The sequence below is a fragment of the Sinohyriopsis cumingii genome, chromosome 2, assembly GCF_028554795.1.
Source record: "Sinohyriopsis cumingii isolate HCF-2022 chromosome 2, ASM2855479v2, whole genome shotgun sequence".
NCBI lineage: Eukaryota > Metazoa > Mollusca > Bivalvia > Unionida > Unionidae > Sinohyriopsis > Sinohyriopsis cumingii.
The window spans coordinates 1541268-1565875 of NC_142962.1; the positions used below are offsets into that span (position 1 = coordinate 1541268).

The following is a 24608-nucleotide window of genomic DNA, read 5'->3' on the forward strand; positions in this document are numbered from 1 at the left end:
GGCAGAATATTGTCTACTAGTGACCCTATCGGGAAGCATCTATATATTAAAAAGCTTGCTTAATACTTGTACAAATTAGTCTAAGCACACACTTTAACAAATTTCAAGTTAAAACTTGACCCGCAACTATATCTTGCCCCTTTCTGTATACTAATATTCCACCATTAGGGATCTCAATCTTTGACCTCTGACTTCCCTGATCAAGGTAGATGTTTTATTTGCTCGCCTTGTGCAGGAAATCCAATGAGACTGATGCAAACAAAAAGGTTTAGCCAGAAGATAATAGATAATAGATGGACAGACAAATGGACATTATTTTGTATCATTGCTATGCCTAGCCATTGCAACTTTTGTCCTAAATAAATGGCCTGATTGGACCAGAGATTGCTTATCTTGTGTCAATTGCCTTTAAAAATATCAAATATTGACTCATGCATCAGATAAAACAAAAGAATGAAGTACATATTATCTGAATTTGCTAACCTTTGGAAAAAGTTAGCTAAAAAATTAGTCAAAATTAGACTACTGACAAGCTTTATTTTAATATAATCACACGCCGTTTTGTTTTTCAGTGACTTCAAAATAAAATTCTAAAGATTATATTCTGTATACATGTCTGCTTCAAACTTCCTTCCCCAAAATGTATGTAACTTACAAATGGCTTTAACATGAAAACTGTAAGGTATCTTAAATCAGTCTCAAAACAACTTGGATTTTGCATGTACTAAAATGATCTTGCAAAACCGGGGTTCATGCAGAAATATTTTAAATGATGAAATATGGAATGCAATAAAGAAAAGCATCTAACCAGGGTTAATACATTTATTGCTTGAAGCTGAAAGCACAGAAAATCAAACAATGCCAAGCAAATTCTCTGATACCCAATATGCAACCAAGTCACTACACAAAACCCTTGCAAATGCAGACTGCCAATGATGCATAGGTATGTATGATTTACTGTTTTACAGCACAGCATCACAAATAGGCTAATTAGTGTTGAGGCAATTAGAGCAAAATGCCTTATGTAGGGTTATGGCCTATATTTGACGTTTGTAAACAATATATTAGCATCAATGCCTAGTGCATCAGTGTAAATATTGGACTAGAAATGTGTCCATATAACATGGATGCCCATACCAATATGATGCAATTAAAGGATAAAGTTCTTAATCAAACAAGGGCCATAACTCAGTATCATTATGTTGCAAAATGGTGAAAACTGACCTTGAGCTAGGTCTTCTTAAGGTGGCACTCTACAGTTTCGTATTTTGCATAGGGTTAGAATTTTAATGAAAATGAATTTCACCGGGTTTCCTCACTGTTTCTACTGGCTATTTAAAAAAGACCTTGTATATCTTAGGTATTGTTCAGAGAACCTTTAACTCCCTTTGTTTTGGTGTATGATTGATGTGTGTACTATGGGTTATAGAGTATACAGCTTGGCCTTACTCCAGATGTGCACCTTTCAAAAACTGCTAGCTGTGGTTAGTTGTTTTCACTTCCTGGACTTCAGAGGTAAATTATATAAAAAAAAGAGGCAATAACTTTTTTTACATTTTATATATGTAGTAATTCATCCATTGCACTTTCAGAAGCTGGTATAGTCTAGTTGGGCAAAATTCATTTTCCCTATTTTAATATGTGCTGAAGAGAGTGTACTTTAGACTAATTCAGGCTGATTGTTTAGCACAAGGGAGCAGTCATTATAGTTAGCAGTGTGCTTAAATCATTTGCAAATTTCCATAAGTACAATATCCAAAGAAATGTCAGCCACATTACATCAAAATAGTATAGAGGTATGTCAACATTCTATCCACTGTGCATGTTTCAAATGCAAACAACTTGATCTTACATATGTCACTCTTAGAAGTACGTAATAACTGGTGAGCACCCCCAAAGCAAAATCTCGTATCAATCCTGGTTCCAATCCAGAAATTGTTCAGATGTTATCGAGCAGAAACTGAAATCTGTGACAGATGTGTGTAGCGCTATATACCTCCGCCTTAGATATAGCATAAGATGAATACTATGAATGGTCCTTGAATAACAGTCCTTGACAGGTACTCCAGTAGGACATGGTTGACTCCGGAGATTACTGACCAATCGGTCACACTGATCTCAACTTTACTCAAGGTATGCAGTCTTACACTAAACTCACTGTGTGGAAACCATTATTTTCTAATCAAACTTACAGTGACTGTGATATCTGACCTTTAGACACCAAAATCTAAAATCTATCTGGATTCAACAAATTAAATGGATATGTTCGATTATTCCACACTTATGGCGAGTACCATTAACAAAAACGAACAAATCATCTTTTTCAGTATGTTTATATATTAGAAATTATATTGAAAATTCCTCATAACAGGAGGGGCCTGGGTGACTGAGAGGTCAAAGGGGCTCTTCTTTACTGATCATCGACATCCTACCTCTGTCCGTATGGGTTTGAGTCTCAGCTCAGCCAATGTGGGCATGTGAAAAACCTGCTAGTAGCCTATTTGGGTTGGTGATCTTCCCAGGATTTTCCAAATATATCGGTTAGGGTTAGGGTTAGGGTCAAAATGTATAGCTAGCCCCATGTATTGCATATCATGAGCTGAGAAAAAAATGTCATTATACCCACAAAACCACAAACCTGATGACTGGAAGCATGATAATCCATTTTTGCTGTGCTTGCTTACCTCCTGAGCGTGGACCTGAAGAAGTTGGCATTCTGTTCCTGTACAGGTCGATGTAACAAACGACTCTCTGAGAGAGTCCGTCTAGCTCGGACCAGATCCTCATATAACTTCAACTTCTCTTCGTCTGTCATCTTCACCTATTTGAGTGGCAGTAAACAATGGTCTATGTAACAAGAGCAATACTATGTTTGGATAAGAATATAATAAACTGAAATAATAGCACCACAAAACAAAAGACATTAATGGCAATATCTGCCAATCAATTTATTGTACATACATGTTATGACCACCGGCAAGTTGCACAAACCCAAATCTGCCAACATATAATGTAACACGAGATCTGGGTATATGTACTTTGCTAGGATTAATCAGTAGAACAAGCAATGTGGATTGATCTGCTTGTGCAATATGTGACAGTAGATCAGGGTCTATGTTGTCTGAAGTTGGAGTTGATTTATATGGTTGTTGTTGTTGTTGTAGTTGCTGTTATAGGGTTTAACACCATTTTTCAGCACAAGATAGGCTATACATGGTGGCCAGTATAAATGGTGGAGGAAGAACTTATATGAGAATATATATGGTATTATACATAACAAGTCCTACAAACTTATATAATGCTTCTCACAGTTTCCATCACGTTTTAATTAAATATTTCCAGGTCTTTTCCAGGCTTTTTTTCTCCCTTGGATGAAATTGACTTTTTTCAAGAATCACTTATGATGCTTACCAAACAGAATCTTTGGTTTAGTAAAAAAATATTTAAAAATATTTTCAAAATCAAAAGCTGTTTCTGTTTTTGAGACTCTCCAATAACATCTGATTTTGACCTATAACCACGTATTAAAACCAAAAATGTATCACTAGAAATAAGTGCAACTACCGAAATTCATATAAATTTGCATGTAATCCATTTTAATTTTACAGATAACCGTTAATTTCACTCTGCTTAGCTGCAAATATTGGCATGAAGAAAGTCTTTAAAGAAAGAGTTGTTTTAAATTTGGACAACCCCCCCCCATAAAAATTATATTCCTTGGTACAAAAAGAACTTATTTTTGTTAAAAATCCATTTATGTCTAGCTGTTGAAACATCTACTTTCTATGTAGTCTGACAATGGACTGTATCTTTAATGCTGTCATCGTCAAGGCCACTCAGAATATGAGATTCTGTATTGAAAATTGTCCCAGCAGTGGGTAGAATGAGTCTACTGTATGACAAGCAGCCCCAATTCATATTGGCAGCCACAAAACTTTTATTTGGAAATATCCATATTAAATGTCAGTAAACCCTGGCTGCCATCGCTCATTCCATTTGTATCCTAAACATGTGTAAACTAGACTGGAACAAACATTTAATATTTTTCCCCACCAGAAGTTATATTATTCATGCAAAAGCTTGGGATTGATTTCAAGTGCATGTAAAGAGTCAAGGTCCTGTCTGGACTGCAATATTTGGGCAAAATTATGTATCTCTATCCAGAAAAAGGTGAAGTTGGTAAAAATAGGGAGAAACAGTTGTACAAAGTTCAATATAGTTACTTGACACTACTGTTTTCATTTCAGACAATTAAAATGCATAATTTCAAATCAAAATGCTATGGAAATACTATTAAAAATATTTAAGAAGCAGTTTTTTATATGGCTTCACTTCACATAAAACACTTCACAAACAGGCTGCAATAAAAAAATCAGCACCTGTTTCAAAAGTAGTAGGCTTCTGTCTATGTCATGAAATTTTGGATATAATGATTTTTTATTAGCAATTGACCTGGATACTTCTATGGAGTCATACTCTGCTTTGTATTAGGCCACACAAATTCAAATTTATTTTGTTTTAGATCGTGTGAATTTCTGCAGGACCTACACAGAAAGCAATGTAAACTTTTACCACCTTCATCTTTGAAAGAAAAATGCACAAAAAGTCAACATTTTACTTTGATTATTAATGTATTGAAACAAAAGGGTGGGGTGTGGTGAGGGAAATGTTGTGAAATCAATTCAAGGTGAAGTGAACTTTGCCTTTTGGAACAGTTCTGGTAAAATCACAGACCATACCACCTGAAGAAAAGATTTATTATTTTCTCTTCCACTCACCATGATCACATAACACAGTCATGATGTCATATTATGACGCCTGAATGATCTTCATACCTTCCATATAATAAAACAATACAAATATGATAATAAGTCTATTTGACCAATCCACATGATTCATACAGCAATTATACCTCAACTTACTGAAGAGTTCTGCAGCCATCCAAAATGTCAGTAAGAATTCAATAAATTTAACTCATGATTTGTTCAGTTACAACTCAGTTTTACATACTTTTTAAATATCTGGTGGCAGTTGAAAATTCCTGGTTTTTCTCATCAATAAAGCCTATTCTTTCTCCCAACCCTTTCCTGATTTTCTGGTAATGTTGAAATCCTGTTCTCAAAGACTCCGATAATGTCATGAAGTGATCTATAATGTCAATAGATGTAACCCTGGAGAAACCACTGACCTTGATGAAAGAACCCTGGAGAAACCACTGACCTTGATGAATGAACCCTGGAGAAACCAATGACTTTGATGAATGAACCCTGGAGAAACCACTGACCTTGATGAATGAACCCTGGAGAAACCAATGACCTTGATGAATGAACCCTGGAGAAACCAATGACTTTGATGAATGAACCCTGGAGAAACCACTGACCTTAATGAATAAACAGGGAAAAACCACTGACTTTGATGACATTATAGAATAAAACCCCTGGACTTCAGCATTTGCAGACTGAATGCACTATCAGGGTAGCAAAGATCTATTCTTCTTCACAGAAAATATTGTCATCTCCAACATGTCAGAAAAAAACAGTTCTAACTACTTGCTGCATGAGAACTGTCTCTCATATCATCACCAATAGCTATCCAAATACTGATTATCTGAATTCTTTCCATACAATGACTCCTATATCCCCCCCCCCTTTTTTAATTCTTAGTTAATTAAAATCAGTTAGCTTGATGACTGATTTACAAGCTGAAATCATGGTCTCCCAATGGCTCTAGATAATCAGGGATTTGCTGTAAGTTAAAGTGTGCTCATGTTTTCAAGCTGTCCTGCTTTGATCTTTGTGTACAAAATTATGTCTAAAATTATTACCTTTTTCAAACTGTCACTATCTGTCTTGAGCCAAGTCGCATGCGCTGGAGAGTAGCTTGAAATAAGATTCACAACATCTTCTTTCTGATGAGTTTCAAACATGAAGCACCGCTGTGGGCAGTTGGTGGCAACATCATTTTTTAGCTCCAATGTGATGTAGTTATCATTGGGATCCAAGGAAATTGACTCTATTTCACCATACTTGAAGTCATAGATCACCGATTTGTCCTTAGTTCGAACAAATTTGATTCCATCCATATTAATGGCAAGAAGAGATTCACTGGAGTGGGACCACAGACCCCTGTGTACAATGGGAAACAGGGTACACCCATACAGAGGGAACTGTCTTACACAAGTCAAGTACCAAACCTTGGCCTCCAGCTCTGTCTTTCCTTTTCCATAATGCTGAAAAGGAAAGCAAACATATATTGTGGATCTAATTATTTTTTGGATTATGACTGTCAAAAAATATCAACCGAACTGTGCCTGATGCCTAATAGTTTTTCTTTGTTGTTATGGGTTTGATGCCATTTTTCTACACATAACAGGCTACATATGGCAGCCTGGATAACTGGTGAAAGAAGAACCTGGGAAAGCCCCTGTAAGAACCATTGATCCATGAGAAGCTACAAGCTCCTGGCAAGCTTTGGCACATGCTCACTTGGCCATGCCCCAGACTTGATCACACATGGACAGAAGTGAGATGGCAGTGATTAGTAAAGGCGAGCACTTTAGGCCACTGGGCCCCCTGGGGTCTCCTTTTTCTCTCTTTGTAATCATATGATTAAAATTTCTTCTCCAGAAAAAAACATCATGTATTATTAATGTAAAAGACTAAGTTTTGTAAGAAAAATTGTTTTTTCTGAGAGATGGAGGGGGGGGGGTAAAACTTATTTTAATAATACTTACCTTCTATTATTGCACTGCTAGATCTTTTCCGGGCTATAGACTCCAGTCCAAGGATGCTATTCTTTCCTTAGTAATTGGACATCTCGAATAAAAACACCATGATCTCAATCTTAATCCATTTCTGACAATTGGAATATCAGCCATGTGCTATCTCAAAATTAATTAACCCTTTACCTCATGCAAGCGCCTTTGGACACCTCTACTCCATTCGTATGGAAGTGCCTTTTGACCTCTCTACTCCATTCACAATGAAGCATCTTTTGACGCCTCCTGTAAACATCAGCCATTTTAAGCCAGTTTTCGTAGTGCCACCTTCGGGGAAAACCCCCTACTAAATACTACATTCATTTCTGTGAATGATAATTATGTCAGATCATGTGGTCACTCTTTATGCTCTGGTCGATATCTGCTATTTAAAGTAACTGGTTCGTAATCTCCACTCTCTAAAATGGTGGTCGTGGATTTCATTCAGTACTTACGAAGTTTTCACAATTAGAATCACAACTATGAAAGCTTCAATAACTTAGGTAAAGGCTCTGATATAGATGTAGGCAGCAATTAGTTTTTCTAAATTATCAAATTCAGATGACTTAGTGATGTAGACTAGGACAAAAAAATTGTAAATTTCAAGTATGAGAAATGGCAGCTACGGTTGGTCATGCGGTCTCACTGATTTTATGGTGAATGAGTTCTCTCAAGATTTTAAAGCACATAAAAAATTCTTCCATGAAAATAATTACACAGCTATAACAATCGGACTTCACTCTTAAATTTTTACACACATAATAGATGTGTACCAAAAATGTAAAAGGGTTAAAATTGCTGTTAAACGTAACATACACTACATTGCTTAACAGTTAACAGGCAGGCCTATGCGTATGGAGTCGAATAGGTAACAGGTGTTCTATTTATAGCTTGCTGCACTTTGTAACTATGCTCTATGAGGTAAAGGGTTAAACTGAACAATGATAATACACAAACACAATGCACAGACAGTGGAGAAAAAATAACAGATAGAAGACAAAAAGGGATATGATGGACATTACAAATACCAACAGACAACCTGATTGTTGAAGTGTTGAATGCCCAAGAGACATGTATAAATGCACCGTGTCCAAGGAAAAGAATGATATCCTGGTTGTCAGAAGTTCACTAAGATATGTGATTGGGATCATTTTGTTTATTTTTTTTCTAGACATCCAATTATTAACTGGAAGAGGGAATAATGTCCCTGGACTGTGGACAAGCACTAGAAAGAGATATATCAATGCAATAATAGCAACTAATCTATTTAAGCTACTAAATAGTACACATTGTAAAATAATCTGATCCTGTGCAACAAATAGACAGAGAAAACTATAATAACTTATGTAAAATTAATATAACATATCTTAAATAAATAAAATTAAATATCAAAATTAGGATGACATGGCTGAAAAGGTTTTGTTTCTGACAGAAAATATGGTTCATACAGCCATAGATATTTATCTTTTCAAGGACTTTCAACAAGTTTCAATGAGTATTTTGTCTTAGAGAAACTGAACCTTCTCCATATGTCACTTTGTTAACAATGATCAGGCCAATTTATCCCATTTTACTTATTTATTACTTTGTTAACAACCATCAGACCAATTTATCCCATTTTATTTAATTTTTATTTTGTTAACAATGATCAGGCCAATTTATCTTATTTTATTAATGTATTACTTTGTTAACTACCATCAGGCCAATTTATCCCATTTATTTCTCAGTGTCTTTGGAAAATACATCAACAACAACAGCTAAAATGTTAATATAATTAATTGAGTTTCAAGATTTGTATTTCCTAAGATAAATTCAATGACTTCGGGGGACATATTCAAGGACTTTCAAAGAACTAACTGTTTTTAAATTAAAGGAGTTTACAAGGTTGTATGAACCATGGAGAAGTCCATAAAATGTGTGAGTGTGTGTATGTGTGTGAGTGAGAGAAAGAAAGAAGGAGATGGGGGGTAATGGGGGGGGGGGGCAAGAAGATTCTAACCCTGTGAGCAGCAGCAACCTCTTCATTCCAATCCCGACCAGGCTGAATCAGAATTCTCTTACACAGGTACTGTTCTACTTCCTTGTATCTGTGACAAAGACAAGTAAAATCATGTAAAATTTAACAGAAAAAAATTTCAAACATATGTATCAACATATATATGGAAACAGTTCTTTGTAATCGATTTCAGTCAGCAAGACCACTGTAAAGAACATGTAAAATATGGATGCTATATTTCCACCTTTTTTAAAATAAGAATTATGGATCATTACTATGTGTCAGCAGGATGTCTTTCACACAAAACTCTGGCATTGGTTCACAGCACTGACAATGACATCATCACCATAAGCCACCAGTGTCTCAGCATTAGGTAATGCAAGAAGTTTCACTTGATGGCAAAAGTAATGACACAAGGGCCAGTTATGAGGCATAAAATACAAAGTAATTCCATTTTAATCTGACTTTGATAGAGTTGATTTAATCCAATTGTTAAAAAATAATGGTCATACAGAGATTACCAATTGATTTATTTAAACCTTTCCATTAGTACAGTTTTAATGGCTGAATTAATTACATAAAAATTACATACACCTGTATGTTCCTACTGAAACTTTTGTATGAAATATTGCTTTTTTGAAACATAACTGATCCTGCATTTGTATCAGGCTTCAAAGAAAAGACAGACAGACAGATAGATGATTTTTATGGGGCTTAATGATGTTTTTCAGCACATGATAGACTATACATGGCAGCAACTATATTTGGTGGAGGAAGAACCGAGCGAAACCCCAGGAAGAACCACAAACCAATGGGAAGCTACTGGCAAGCTTTCTCACATACCCATATAGGTCAAGCCAAGACTCCAACTCATGCAGTCAGAGGTGAGATTTGTGAGTGATATGTGTGCCATAGACCACTAGGGATGATTGAGTAGTTTAGATCAGATAAGTAAGATTAGATTAGATTAGATTACATTACATTAGAGTAGGTAGGAAGGTTGTTATTGTTGTTGTTGTAGGGTTTAATGCCATTTTTCAGTACACGATAGGCTATACATGGCGGCCAGTATTAATGGTGGAGGAAGAACCTGGGAAAACCCCGGAAAGAACCACCGACCCACAAGAAGCTACTGGCAAGCTTTCTCACATACCTACATTGGCTGAATTCGAGACTTGAACCCACGCAGAGGTGAGATGGCAGTGATCCATAACGGAGAGTGCTTTAGACCACTTGGCCACTCGGGGCCTCACTTAGGAAGGTAGGTAAGTAGATAGATAGATAGACAGAAAGACATAGATAGACAGATAGAAAGGTTGATCACTAGATCAGATACACAACAGGTAGATAGATGGATGACTGTTAAGTAGGATGATGTATAGATAGACAGAAGGGTGGTTGTTAAATAGTGATCTCCCCTTGATACTGGGATCTATGTATGAATGTAAGTACAAGGAGAGCGGTAGGGTCTATGCATATTATAATTGGGCAAGTATTATTGACAAAACATATTTTACAATAAAAATTGGCCTCATCTTCAAATATATTACCTGATTATAATATCTTCAGAGACTAGGTAAGAGGTGAAAGAAGTTACATCCCCTTACTTTAGTGAGTCAATCTCCAGTTCACTAAGGTATGTGAGGCAGCTTCTAGATATAAAACCCACCTGGAGTATTGACTCCATAAGCCAGGATGCATCTTTGAACGAGGAAATATTCCCTTCCACAAGCTGCCAAATGACCTATGATGGTAACCTGCAGTGCTATGGCAATAAGCCCCACATGGTTTTAGGCTAGTTGAGTGTGGGATGCAAGATCTCTGACATAAAAACTGAAGAAAGTGGACTCTGACCTCGATCCCATGGCTTATATAATGTCAGCTGGGGAACAGTTTTGCTGGAAAGCATTGCTTGTTGTGACTTCACTAACTTCATGTGCCATAATGCACAGCAATTTCATTTGATCTTGGATTAATTTCTGATAATGGAGTGGATAACCTGCTTTATCCAGGACTAAACTATGTACTGATATGGTGTCCTCTCCCTCACTGGAAGGTAAGAAGAGGTGGGATGAGTGGATAGCCTGTCTTATCCAGGACAAAATTGTATGTACTGATATGCTGTCCTCTCCCTCACTGGAGGGTAAGAAGAGGTGGGATGAGTGGATAACCTGTCTTATCCAGGACAAAACTTTATGTACAGATATGCTGTCCTCTCCCTCACTGGAAGGTAAGAAGAAGTGGGATGAGTGGATAACCTGCTTTATCCAGGACAAAACTGTATGTACTGATATGATGTCCTCTCTATGTACTGATATGCTGTCCTCTCCCTCATTGGAAGGTACAAAGAGGTGGGATGGTGGATACCGGTCTTATCCAGGACAAAAGTGTACACACAGATATGTTGTCCTCTCTCTCTTTGGGAGGTAAGAAGAGGTAGAATCTCCTTTGATGCACAATACAGGTACCACTTCAGAACCCTCAGTGGGTTCTGTAGCTGACCCTGAAATGAAATCTCCAGAACTAACAGGGGTTTCAGCAAAAAAGCCAGATTTCCCATGAGTGGGAGCCTATTCATGGCAATGAAAGCAGGGGCCATCATGAATGACACTGACCAATCCTGTCCAACAGTTTGGGTTATCTAATAAAGCATGTATTTGACTGAATCTACCTGCTATCACTATTGTGAGTGTGAAGAAGGACTTATATGAGAGGTGTACTAATGAAGAGGTTCAAACAGTGACTTATTTAGCCAGGTCAGCACCTATGATTGATTACACATCAGGCGTGGATGTTGAAATTATAGAGAAAATTGGATGGGTCTTTGTTTTGTCCAATGTGCTCTCTTATGTGATGATGCAAGATGCTGGAGATCATGAACAATAGCTTTCTTTCATGATTGACACTAATTGGCAATCGTCAAAGTGCCAGAGTAAGAAGTTAGCAATTGGAGGTATTGGTGCCTTCAGTACCAGAATGTGTTTTTACTAACAACATTGTATGAAGATTCTGTTTTCCTTCATTCACTTTCAAAGTGGAATACTTTCTTACTTGGGTGATTCTCTCCACCAATTGTTGATCCAGGTATATCTCCAGCATGTGTTATTCTGGAGGGCCTGTTTATTATGATCCAGGTCTATCTCCACCATGTGTTATTCTGGAGGGCCTGTTTAATATGATGCAGGTCTATCTCCACCATGTGTTATTCTGGAGGGCCTGTTTATTATGATCCAGGTCTATCTCCAGCACTTGTTATTCTGGAGGGCCTGTTTATTATGATCCAGGTCTATCTACAGCACTTGCTATTCTGAAGGGCCTGTTTAATATGATCCAGGTATATCTCCACCATGTGTTATTCTGGAGGGCCTGTTTATTATGATCCAGGTCTATCTCCACCATGTGTTATTCTGGAGGGCCTGTTTATTATGATCCAGGTCTATCTCCAGCACTTGTTATTCTGGAGGGCCTGTTTATTATGATCCAGGTCTATCTACAGCACTTGCTATTCTGGAGGGCCTGTTTAATATGATCCAGGTCTATCTCCAGCACTTTTTATTCTGGAGGGCCTGTTTATTATGATCCAGGTCTATCTCCACCATGTGTTATTCTGGAGGGCCTGTTTAATATGATCCAGGTCTATCTCCAGCACTTGTTATTCTGGGAGGCCTGTTTATTATGATCCAGGTCTATCTCCAGCACTTTTTATTCTGGAGGGCCTGTTTATTATGATCCAGGTCTATCTCCAGCACTTTTTATTCTGGAGGGCCTGTTTAATATGATCCAGGTCTATCTCCACCATGTGTTATTCTGGAGGGCCTGTTTAATATGATCCAGGTCTATCTCCACCACTTGTTATTCTGGAGGGCCTGTTTATTATGATCCAGGTCTATCTCCAGCACTTGCTATTCTGGAGGGCCTGTTTAATATGATCCAGGTCTATCTCCAGCACTTTTTATTCTGGAGGGCCTGTTTATTATGATCCAGGTCTATCTCCAGCACTTGCTATTCTGGAGGGCCTGTTTATTATGATCCAGGTCTATCTCCACCATGTGTTATTCTGGAGGGCCTGTTTAATATGATCCAGGTCTATCTCCAGCACTTGTTATTCTGGGAGGCCTGTTTATTATGATCCAGGTCTATCTCCAGCACTTTTTATTCTGGAGGGCCTGTTTAATATGATCCAGGTCTATCTCCACCATGTGTTATTCTGGAGGGCCTGTTTAATATGATCCAGGTCTATCTCCAGCACTTTTTATTCTGGAGGGCCTGTTTATTATGATCCAGGTCTATCTCCAGCACTTTTTATTCTGGAGGGCCTGTTTAATATGATCCAGGTCTATCTCCACCATGTGTTATTCTGGAGGGCCTGTTTAATATGATCCAGGTCTATCTCCACCACTTGTTATTCTGGAGGGCCTGTTTATTATGATCCAGGTCTATCTCCAGCACTTGCTATTCTGGAGGGCCTGTTTAATATGATCCAGGTCTATCTCCAGCACTTTTTATTCTGGAGGGCCTGTTTATTATGATCCAGGTCTATCTCCAGCACTTGCTATTCTGGAGGGCCTGTTTATTATGATCCAGGTCTATCTCCACCATGTGTTATTCTGGAGGGCCTGTTTAATATGATCCAGGTCTATCTCCAGCACTTGTTATTCTGGGAGGCCTGTTTATTATGATCCAGGTCTATCTCCAGCACTTTTTATTCTGGAGGGCCTGTTTAATATGATCCAGGTCTATCTCCACCATGTGTTATTCTGGAGGGCCTGTTTAATATGATCCAGGTCTATCTCCAGCACTTTTTATTCTGGAGGGCCTGTTTATTATGATCCAGGTCTATCTCCAGCACTTTTTATTCTGGAGGGCCTGTTTAATATGATCCAGGTCTATCTCCACCATGTGTTATTCTGGAGGGCCTGTTTAATATGATCCAGGTCTATCTCCACCACTTGTTATTCTGGAGGGCCTGTTTATTATGATCCAGGTCTATCTCCAGCACTTGCTATTCTGGAGGGCCTGTTTAATATGATCCAGGTCTATCTCCAGCACTTTTTATTCTGGAGGGCCTGTTTATTATGATCCAGGTCTATCTCCAGCACTTGCTATTCTGGAGGGCCTGTTTATTATGATCCAGGTCTATCTCCACCATGTGTTATTCTGGAGGGCCTGTTTAATATGATCCAGGTCTATCTCCAGCACTTGTTATTCTGGGAGGCCTGTTTATTATGATCCAGGTCTATCTCCAGCACTTTTTATTCTGGAGGGCCTGTTTATTATGATCCAGGTCTATCTCCACCATGTGTTATTCTGGAGGGCCTGTTTAATATGATCCAGGTCTATCTCCACCACTTGTTATTCTGGAGGGCCTGTTTATTATGATCCAGGTCTATCTCCAGCACTTTTTATTCTGGAGGGCCTGTTTAATATGATCCAGGTCTATCTCCACCATGTGTTATTCTGGAGGGCCTGTTTATTATGATTCAGGTATATCTCCAGCACTTGTTATTCTGGACAGCCTGTTTAATATGATCCAGGTCTATCTCCAGCACATGTTATTCTGGAGGGCCTGTTTAATATGATCCAGGTCTATCTCCACCATGTATTATTCTGGAGGGCCTGTTTAATATGATCCAGGTCTATCTCCACCACATGTTATTCTGGAGGGCCTGTTTAATATGATCCAGGTCTATCTCCAGCACTTGTTATTCTGGAGGGCCTGTTTATTATGATCCAGGTATATCTCTACCACGTGTTTTTCTGGAGGGCCTGTTTATTATGATTCAGGTATATCTCCAGCACTTGTTATTCTGGACAGCCTGTTTAATATGATCCAGGTCTATCTCCAGCACATGTTATTCTGGAGGGCCTGTTTAATATGATCCAGGTCTATCTCCACCATGTATTATTCTGGAGGGCCTGTTTAATATGATCCAGGTCTATCTCCACCACATGTTATTCTGGAGGGTCTGTTTAATATGATCCAGGTCTATCTCCAGCACTTGTTATTCTGGACAGCCTGTTTCATATGATCCAGATATATCTCCAGCACTTTTTATTCTGGAGGGCCTGTTTAATATGATCCAGGTCTATCTCCAGCACTTGTTATTCTGGAGGGCCTGTTTATTATGATCCAGGTATATCTCCACCGTTTGTTATTCTGGAGGGCCTGTTTAATATGATCCAGGTATATCTCCACCACATGTTTTTCTGGAGGGCCTGTTTATTATGATCCAGGTCTATCTCCACCATGTGTTATTCTGGAGGGCCTGTTTAATATGATCCAGGTCTATCTCCAGCACCTTTTAATCTGGAGGGCCTGTTTATTATGATCTAGGTCTATCTCCACCACTTGTTATTCTGGAGGGCCTGTTTAATATGATCCAGGTATATCTCCACCACGTTTTTCTGGAGGGCCTGTTTATTATGATCCAGGTCTATCTCCACCATGTGTTATTCTGGAGGGCCTGTTAAATATGATCCAGGTCTATCTCCAGCACTTTTTATTCTGGAGGGCCTGTTTATTATGATCCAGGTCTATCTCCACCATGTGTTATTCTGGAGGGCCTGTTTAATATGATCCAGGTCTATCTCCACCACTTGTTATTCTGGAGGGCCTGTTTAATATAGTCCAGGTCTATCTCCAGCACTTGCTATTCTGGAGGGCCTGTTTATTATGATCCAGGTATATCTACAGCACTTGTTTTTCTGGATGGCCTGTTTATTATGATCCAGGTCTATCTCCAGCACTTTTTATTCTGGAGGGCCCGTTTAACATGATCCAGGTCTATCTCCACCACATGTTATTCTGGAGGGCCTGTTTAATATGATCCAGGTCTATCTCCAGCACTTGTTATTCTGGAGGGCCCGTTTAATATGATCCAGGTCTATCTCCACCACATGTTATTCTGGAGGGTCTGTTTAATATGATCCAAGTATATCTCCAGCACTTGTTATTCTGAAGGGCCTGTTTAATATGATCCAGGTATGTCTCCAGTACTTGTTATTCTGGAGGGCCTATTTAATATGATCCAGGTATGTCTCCAGCACTTGTTATTCTGGAGGGCCTGTTTAATATAGTCCAGGTCTATCTCCAGCACTTGTTATTCTGGAGGGCCTGTTTATTATGATCCAGGTCTATATTGGTAGCAAAGTCTGCTTCCTGAATGGCCTTTAAAACCCACCTTGTAGTTTCCATTTTTACCCATGGGGTGTAGAAACAATTGATGGTGTTTAGGTCTATCACTGGTTGAAGAGTGCCAATGGCCACCAGCAAGTCTCAAATAAAAACCTAGTTTTACATTGTGAATGATCTCAACCAACCTTTCTGGAGAAGGCTGTTGATTTCTTCCTGCAGAATGTCTGCTTTGAACTGGTGTTAGGGTATGTCTGCAGCATATGGGACCCTTAACAATGGATGAGGTGCTTGCTACTGAGGCCCTCAGAAACCATTTACTAGGTCCAAAGATGATCATGGCCAATACTTTCCCATTCAACAGAGAATAAATGCCTTTCTGCAACTGGGATAACTGACAAGGAAGGCATGAAAATCATGTTATTTCTTGTTATACAGAGGTCAGCATGGAAAGAAAATAGTGCAAAAATGATTGCTTTCTCTCTGTCTCTTGTCCACTTTCATTCTTGGGAACTGGCCTTCTGCTCATACAAGACTAATAGTTTTAAAGTGTCCTATGGGCATCCTTCCTGTGACATTTGTTTCTTTGGTGGCTAATTTGTGTATTTCCTTGACCTGGTCATAGAATAGGAGATTAGAAGACTATGGCAGTGATCTTAATTTGATTTGTGATGGTCTTTCAGAATGGTGGAAGTGTAGAGCACTGCATCACTTCTGCCACTCTGTGTTGTTGCTGCTGTAATGGCATTGGCCTGGGTGTTTTCTGCAGCTGTATGGCACTGACCTGGGTGTTTTCAGCAATGCTATGGCATTGACCTGGGTGTTTTCAGCAGCTCTATGGCATTGACCTGGGTGTTTTCAGCAGCGCTATGGCATTGACCTGGGTGTTTTCAGCAGCTCTACGGCATTGACCTGGGTGTTTTCAGCAGCGCTATGGCATTGACCTGGATGTTTTCAGCAGCTCTATGGCATTGACCTGGGTGTTTTCAGCAGCTCTATGGCACTGTCTAGGGTGCTTTCAGCAGCTCTATTTAGGACTTGTGCTATTCCCATGTGTGTTCTGTGGAATTCAAAGTGGGAATAATGTTTTCTGCCTGTTGGAGATTGCCACCAATACCACATCCCACACAGAACACACTGCCATGCCATTCTGCACCACCTGTAGCATGTCATTCAAAGACTTTCAGTCCTTGAGTACTGAATACGCTGCAATGTCTCAGCCAACTGTTGGAGTATCGACGTGAAAAAAGTGGAGTGTAGGTCTTATACAACTTCCTTCTAAAAATGAATGAAACATATCACAGTGAAAAGAAGAGCCTATTTACACTAGGGTTCTGTAACTGTCTGTGTAAACAATCCAAAAATCAGCAACTCAACTAGATTATGGAAGGAGTTTAATGACGTTTGTTCTTCTAAGATTGGTAAATCAACCGGTGCTGGAACTTGTATCAGGCTCTTGATGGATGAGAACAAGGACATAAATCCAGTGGCAATAAGCAAAAAACTTCCTTGATTGATGCTTGGAAGGCAGTGTTCACATGTCATAGTGAGATCTAGCAAAGAAAGTGGAGCTTGTGATTATACTTTGTCATCTCTTTGGTGAATGGAGATATGCCAGTGCCTCCTGTGCAATCTGAGATGAAACTGGAGAGGAGTGTTGAAATGGGCATGCCACAAAGCTTGCAGAGCATCCTAACTGGCATATACTTACCTCCAAATGATCACTAAGCAAGAGCTCCCTCTACGAAGCAAAGGTACAAGAACACAGTTCTCTGTGTTGGAATGGGTTAGGGGACATCTGATCCACAAAACCCAGTTCTCTGTGTTGGAATGGGTTATGGGATGTCTCATCCACAAAACCCAGTTCTCTGTGTTGGAATGGGTTAGGGGACGTCTGATCAACAAAACCCAGTTCTCTGTGTTGGAATGGGTTAGGGAACATCTGATCCACAAAACCCAGTTCTCTGTGTTGGAATGGGTTATGGGACATCTCATCCACAAAACCCAGTTCTCTGTGTTGGAATGGGTTAGGGGATGTCTGATCCACAAAACCCAGTTCTCTGTGTTGGAATGGGTTAGGGGACATCTGATCTACAAAACCCAGTTCTCTGTGTTGGAATGGGTTATGGGACATCTGATCTACAAAACCCAGTTCTCTGTGTTGGAATGGGTTGGGGGAATCTGATCCACAAAACCCAGTTCTCTGTGTTGGAATGGGTTAGGGGACGTCTGATCCACAAAACCCATTTCTCTGTGTTGGAATGGGTTAGGGGACATCTGATCCATAAAACCCAGTTCTCTGTGTTGGAATGGGTTAGGGGACGTCTGATCCACAAAACCCAGTTCTCTGTGTTGGAATGGGTTAGGAGACGTCTGATCCACAAAACCCAGTTCTCTGTTTTGGAATGGGTATGGGGACATCTGATCCACAAAACCTAGTTCTCTGTGTTGGAATGGGTTAGGGGACATCTGATCCACAAAACCGAGTTCTCTGTGTTGGAATGGGTTAAGGGACGTCTGATCCACAAAACCCAGTTCTCTGTGTTGGAATGGGTTAGGGGACATCTGATCCACAAAACTGGTCCATACTTCTGATGTGCAAGAAAGCATCTGAGTAGACTTGCTTTGATATAGTTGATAAAAAGGACTGGCAATCGAAGCCATGTGGTATCAGGATGATTGGTTCCACTGAAAAAGGTTGCCAGACTGTCACTAGTGCTGATTTGGATAACTTGGATTGCCTCATGGTTGATGAGTCCTCCAAAAATTAAATCATTCATTGCCATGATGTCAGCATGTATACTAATGGCATCCTTGTCCCATCCCTCAAGGTGATCTTCTGGACCTTCCCATTATATACCCCAGTACTTCAGCTCACTGACATTTTGTCCAGGCAGAGCCTGACCAACATGTGATCCTGAATGGCAACCAGAGATAGAATGGTTCTCTTTCCCATGTTTTGACTGTTTACAGAGCTTATATATTATCCTACCCACAGTCTAAATCTGTAAGATAACAACAGAGCAGACAATACGTGTAGATTTTGCTTTATAAACTCTGAAAGTGGACATACCATGCTACAAACTATATTAAAATTTACCAGTAAAAGGGCCCATGTGGTAGCCTCTAGACAAAAAGTACTCAAGTGCTGCTATGGATACTTGTGAAGTGAATGTTATAATATCAATTCTAATAAAAAACTTGCATGTAGGAATGGCCCAATGACTGCCTATACAGGTAAAATCAGACATGCATCACTCACAATAACTATCAAGGGAAGATTATGACTATGTGTAGAAACTTACCTGTATGTTTCTGACTGCAGTAGAAATTAAACAGCAATTTGATTTTTCTATAGCACACTAAACGCCTGCACAAACAATACAAAAAACTACACCAAAGTTAAGTGATGCATTAGTGACCCATGCAGGTACATATAAAGGGCGCCTATGTGTGTGAGTATAACAAAGTTATAATTCTATAAAAGACCTAAAACATAAAACAAAGTCACAGTAAGAAAAGTGCAAAAACAAGTTGGAAAATTAAAGATGAAGTAGTAATCCTCCCTTTGAAGAGAAAACCCCACAAACCTGTTTTAAGGTAAAATACTTCCACAAATCTTGTAGTTTTGGATTCCAGGGCATTTTGTGTGTGCTACTCATCATAAGCAAAAGTAGTAAGTGAAGAATTCACATGATTTGGCCCAATCCCTTATCATGAGGAGATCACTCTAAGTGCCACCTATATAGGCAGGTAACATAGCTTCTTACTAAAGAATTTTTTGCCTGGGAGGACTGGATTTGTGAGGTAGCAGTAGTGGATAGTATTATGATTGGATAGTTTATTCAAAGAAGAAACACACAAATAAGAGTGAGAAGGAAATTATATCAAGACTCCTTTTTACATCAACCATTACTAGCTGAATTCAACTCCCATCTGAGGTCAGATACTCTAAATTAATTTCTCAGTTTAAAAGATTACTGAATGACCAGCAATGTAATATAAGTATTTACTAAAATTGGCAAAAGATTAGATCAGATTTATTACACTAGTCTGGCAAAAGATTACATCAGATTTATTACACTAGTCTGTTTCATTTTAATGCAGCTTGCTTAAAACATTTTTATGCATGAAAAATATTGTAAACTGATGCTACAGTAGAACAGTCTGTAGAACACTATATATTAATATATTATAAATCACTTTAAAATGATAAATGAAATTTGTATATTTCCCACCTGACCTGTTGATGAAGGATGCAATATTTAATAAAAGGAAATAATGAGTCCAGCATTGATACCAACAGTAGACATACACTATAAAACAAGATTTGCCACTATGCAATAACATTTTATATTCTTTAACAAAAGCCTGATGTTTTTCAGTTATCAGCCTGGTCATGACAACATGTTTATTTCCCCTGCTGTGAATCACTTGCTAACATACTTTGCTGCACTGTGTTTTGCATGCATATGAATGTTTCTAAAATAGGCATGAAGCATGTGCCACTTGTCAATCTTGCACACCATCATTAACATAATTCATGTGGTCACATGATCGTGAGCATTACACTTTAATTGCAAATTTGACACAATTATCTAAAATTATTCACTGGATTGTACTATGTGTGACCAGAAGTAATTCGTAAAGAATTAAAGATATTAATGGCTTATGGCTGGATTAGACATTATGAAAGAGCTTGGGTGGTATAAAACAGGATGGGTTCGCATCTGTATTTAACATCTGTCGATATCTAAGTGTGACTGATCTCTAATGCTCAAATTCCAAAATCTAAACAACCAAACTATCACACTAAATTCAATAATGGATGGAAACAGGAATTTCATTGGTTGGAATCAAGTTCAAAGGCACATGAAAATGCATTCTGCTTATTAGTGGATTGCATTGACACCACAATATAAATTGACTCGTTGTCACCATACAGTTGGATACAGAATTTGAGCGGCAAACATTAGCAGCATTTGAACCTGTCTCTATGGATTTTGTACGTACAATCGTGATAAAGAGTGCACCAAAGTCATGTGAACTTGATCCAATTCCAACATCACTGCTGCTTGAGTGCTTAGATCCAGTATTGCCTTCACTAACTGATATTATTAAAACCTCTCTCTCATCTGGGGAATTCCCATCATTTTTCAAAACTGCCATTGTAAAGCCTCTGCTGAAGAAACCAACACTAGACCATAACGATTTAAAGAACTACTGCCAAGTTTCTAATCTCCCATTCATTTAAAAAATCTTAGAAAAGGTTGTTCTATCCCAGCTTGTATCTCATCTAAATTCAAACAGTCTTTTTAGCAATGTACAATCTGCATATCGTCCTTGCCACAGTACTGAAACTGCTCCTCTAAAGGTAGTTAATGACATTCTCTCTGTGTTGGATAGCGGAAAGATTACAGTCCTCACCCTCCTTGATTTGTCTGTAACATACAATAGACCATGATATATTACTTCACCATCTCCAGCATGTATTTGGCATTCATGATACAGCCTTACTGTATCCTAGTATCCAAGTCCTACTTGGTCAACAGGACACAAATTGTATCTGCAAATGGAATACACTCCAGCCCAGTTGATCTATGTTGTGGTGTTCCACAGGGGTCTGTTCTTGGACCTGTTCTCTTCATTCTGTACACTCAGTCACTCTCAAGTGTCATAGATCATCATCCAGTCTCACCAACTGTACGCTAATGACACCCAAATATACAAATCTAGCCACCCAACTGAAGCTGATGCTACCATCCAAGGTATAGAGAGGTGCATTTCTGATGTGAAATCATGGATGACATGTAACAATCTGCAGATGAATGATCATAAAACTGAGGCCATTCTGATCACAACACAAAGACTTTCTCATTCACATCCTTTACCTCAAACAATAATATAGTAACAATATTCACTGCTGGATGCATGTTATGCATTGGTCAATATGATATAGTAACAATATTCAATGCTGGATGCATGTTATGCATTTGTCAATATGGTATAGGTGGCGCTATACAGTTTCGCATTTTGCATAGGGTTAGGAATTTAAAGAAAAAGAATGTCCCCGGCTTTCCTCACTGGTTATACTGGCTATTTAAAAAAGACCTTGTATATCTTAGGTATAATGCAAAGAACCTTTAATTCCCTTTATTTTGGTGTATGATTGATGGGTGTACTATGGGTTATAGAGTATACAGCTTGGCCTTACTTCAAATGTGCACCTTTCAAAAAAGTGCTAGCTCTACTTGGTCATTTTCACTTCCTGAACTTCAGAGGTCATTTGTATAAAAAAGAGCCGATAACTTTTTTTACATTTTATATATTTGGTAATTCATTCATTGCACTTTCAGAAGCTGGTATTGTCTAGTCTGGCAAAATTCATTTTCCCTATTTTAATAGCTGCTATGTATAGTGTACTTTAGACTAATTCAGACTGATTTTTTAACACAAGGGAGCAGTCATTTTAGTTAGCAGTGTACTTAAATCATGTAAAATTTCCAAAAGTACAATATCCAAAAGAAATATCATCCACATTACATTAATGTAGCATAGAGGTATGCAAACATTCTCTCCACTGTGCATGTTTTAAATGCGAACTATTTCACCTTACATACGTCACTCTCTCAAAAGTACTTATTATCTGGTGAGCGCCACCATAAAGAAGATGTAGGTATTATTTTTTATGATTTAATTATGTTTATATGGCTGAAACATTTAAGTCGCAAGCATCAAAACAATCCTTATGAATAATTCTCCTGCTTTTTTCCCCACAGAACAGTATTTATGAGTGTCAGAGTCTCTAACAAGTCCAGCCTCCCCCCCCCCATGATAAAAGTGAGCGATTTTAAGAATGCACATTACATTTTGTAAACATAGCAACCAATATTATGCTGAATGATAGGAACATGAAACTAGCCAGAATTATTTCTGAGATATCAACAATGAATTTTACAATTAGAAAAGGGAGGTAACTCATCAGCTTCATAAAGGTCAAAGGTCAAAGTGTAAAATATTTGCCTATTGTTTAATATGGAAGAAGCGAATTCACTTTCTCATCATTTATTTTTTTATTTCATTGCAAATAAATGAAAAGAAACATTTTCACCATATATTTCTGTCACTTATTGCAACAGTTTTAAATTTAAGTTGACTCTATTCCTATATTCTAAGTCTTCTAATTTCCCCATAATTAAGGTCACTACTCACACAAACATACCTCATGGCAAATTATGTAAGCAAGAGAAAAATGATCATAATTAGCTTATTTTCATGCTTAAACGCAATATGAATGTACCATTTTATTCAGAACATCATACATAATTATATGAAAATAAAAAAAAATAATTGCAAACATTTTTTTATTTTCTTTAAGGTGGCGCTATACAGTTTCGCATTTTGCATAGGGTTAGGAATTTAAAGAAAAAGAATGTCCCCGGCTTTCCTCACTGGTTATACTGGCTATTTAAAAAAGACCTTGTATATCTTAGGTATAATGCAAAGAACCTTTAATTCCCTTTATTTTGGTGTATGATTGATGGGTGTACTATGGGTTATAGAGTATACAGCTTGGCCTTACTTCAAATGTGCACCTTTCAAAAAAGTGCTAGCTCTACTTGGTCATTTTCACTTCCTGAACTTCAGAGGTCATTTGTATAAAAAAGAGCCGATAACTTTTTTTACATTTTATATATTTGGTAATTCATTCATTGCACTTTCAGAAGCTGGTATTGTCTAGTCTGGCAAAATTCATTTTCCCTATTTTAATAGCTGCTATGTATAGTGTACTTTAGACTAATTCAGACTGATTTTTTAACACAAGGGAGCAGTCATTTTAGTTAGCAGTGTGCTTAAATCATGTAAAATTTCCAAAAGTACAATATCCAAAAGAAATATCATCCACATTACATTAATGTAGCATAGAGGTATGCAAACATTCTCTCCACTGTGCATGTTTTAAATGCGAACTACTTCACCTTACATACGTCACTCTCTCAAAAGTACTTATTATCTGGTGAGCGCCACCATAGTAACAATATTCAATGCTGGATGCATGTTATGCACTGGTCAATATCGTATAGCAACAAACTTCACCATACCTATGATCCTTCCCTTCTTCATAGTTCCCAAGGATAACTTGAGCTTGCAGACCTGCAAGTTGCAGAGCAACTTTGTCTGATACTGAGAACTCATCCTGCAAAAAAATTCAAAACATAAATGAATATACTTTACTTGAATTAATAATAAGATGTGACATATTACAGTAAAACATGTTTTGGCAGACATATCAATGCAAAAAACACCTGCCCATATTGGACAAAAGTTATGGGTCCTTTCCTTTAAACTGATGATCATTATTAACCTCTATATATAATGGACACCTATCAATAAAGGATAAGAATAGTGTATCCTTAATATTATTTTTAACCTTAATATAATGGACACATACCAATAAAAGACAAGAGTTATGGTCCTTTACCTTACAACTGATATGACAAATCTCTAAATAAAGGACCCTTGTCCAAAAAAGGCAAGAGTTATGGGTCATTTATGATCACTTAACCCATATATAATACAAGGCCATGTTGGACAACTGTCAAGAAACAATTGTTTATTAAGAATATTTTGCCACTAAAGTGTCCTTGACAGACTGGTTTTGCTGTACATTGTTCACACATATCTTCTGATAAAAAGGCATATGCCCAGTATTCAAGTCTTCA

General features: G+C 38.1%; 1 protein-coding gene across 5 annotated transcripts in view; it reads right to left on the minus strand.

The window, feature by feature from the left end:
- The window catches only part of LOC149804198 (unconventional myosin heavy chain 6-like), a 294440-nt gene that overhangs the window by 50593 nt on the left and 219239 nt on the right, over window positions 1–24608 (minus strand). For all 5 annotated transcript variants that reach the window (XM_089937853.1, XM_089937830.1, XM_089937846.1 and 2 more), the window contains 4 exons: window positions 23988–24082; window positions 8757–8844; window positions 5825–6229; window positions 2685–2821 (listed from right to left, as the gene is read on the minus strand). In XM_089937853.1, coding sequence (XP_089793979.1) covers window positions 2685–2821; window positions 5825–6229; window positions 8757–8844; window positions 23988–24082 — 725 coding nt within the window. The remainder of the gene's footprint in view (window positions 1–2684; window positions 2822–5824; window positions 6230–8756; window positions 8845–23987; window positions 24083–24608) is intronic.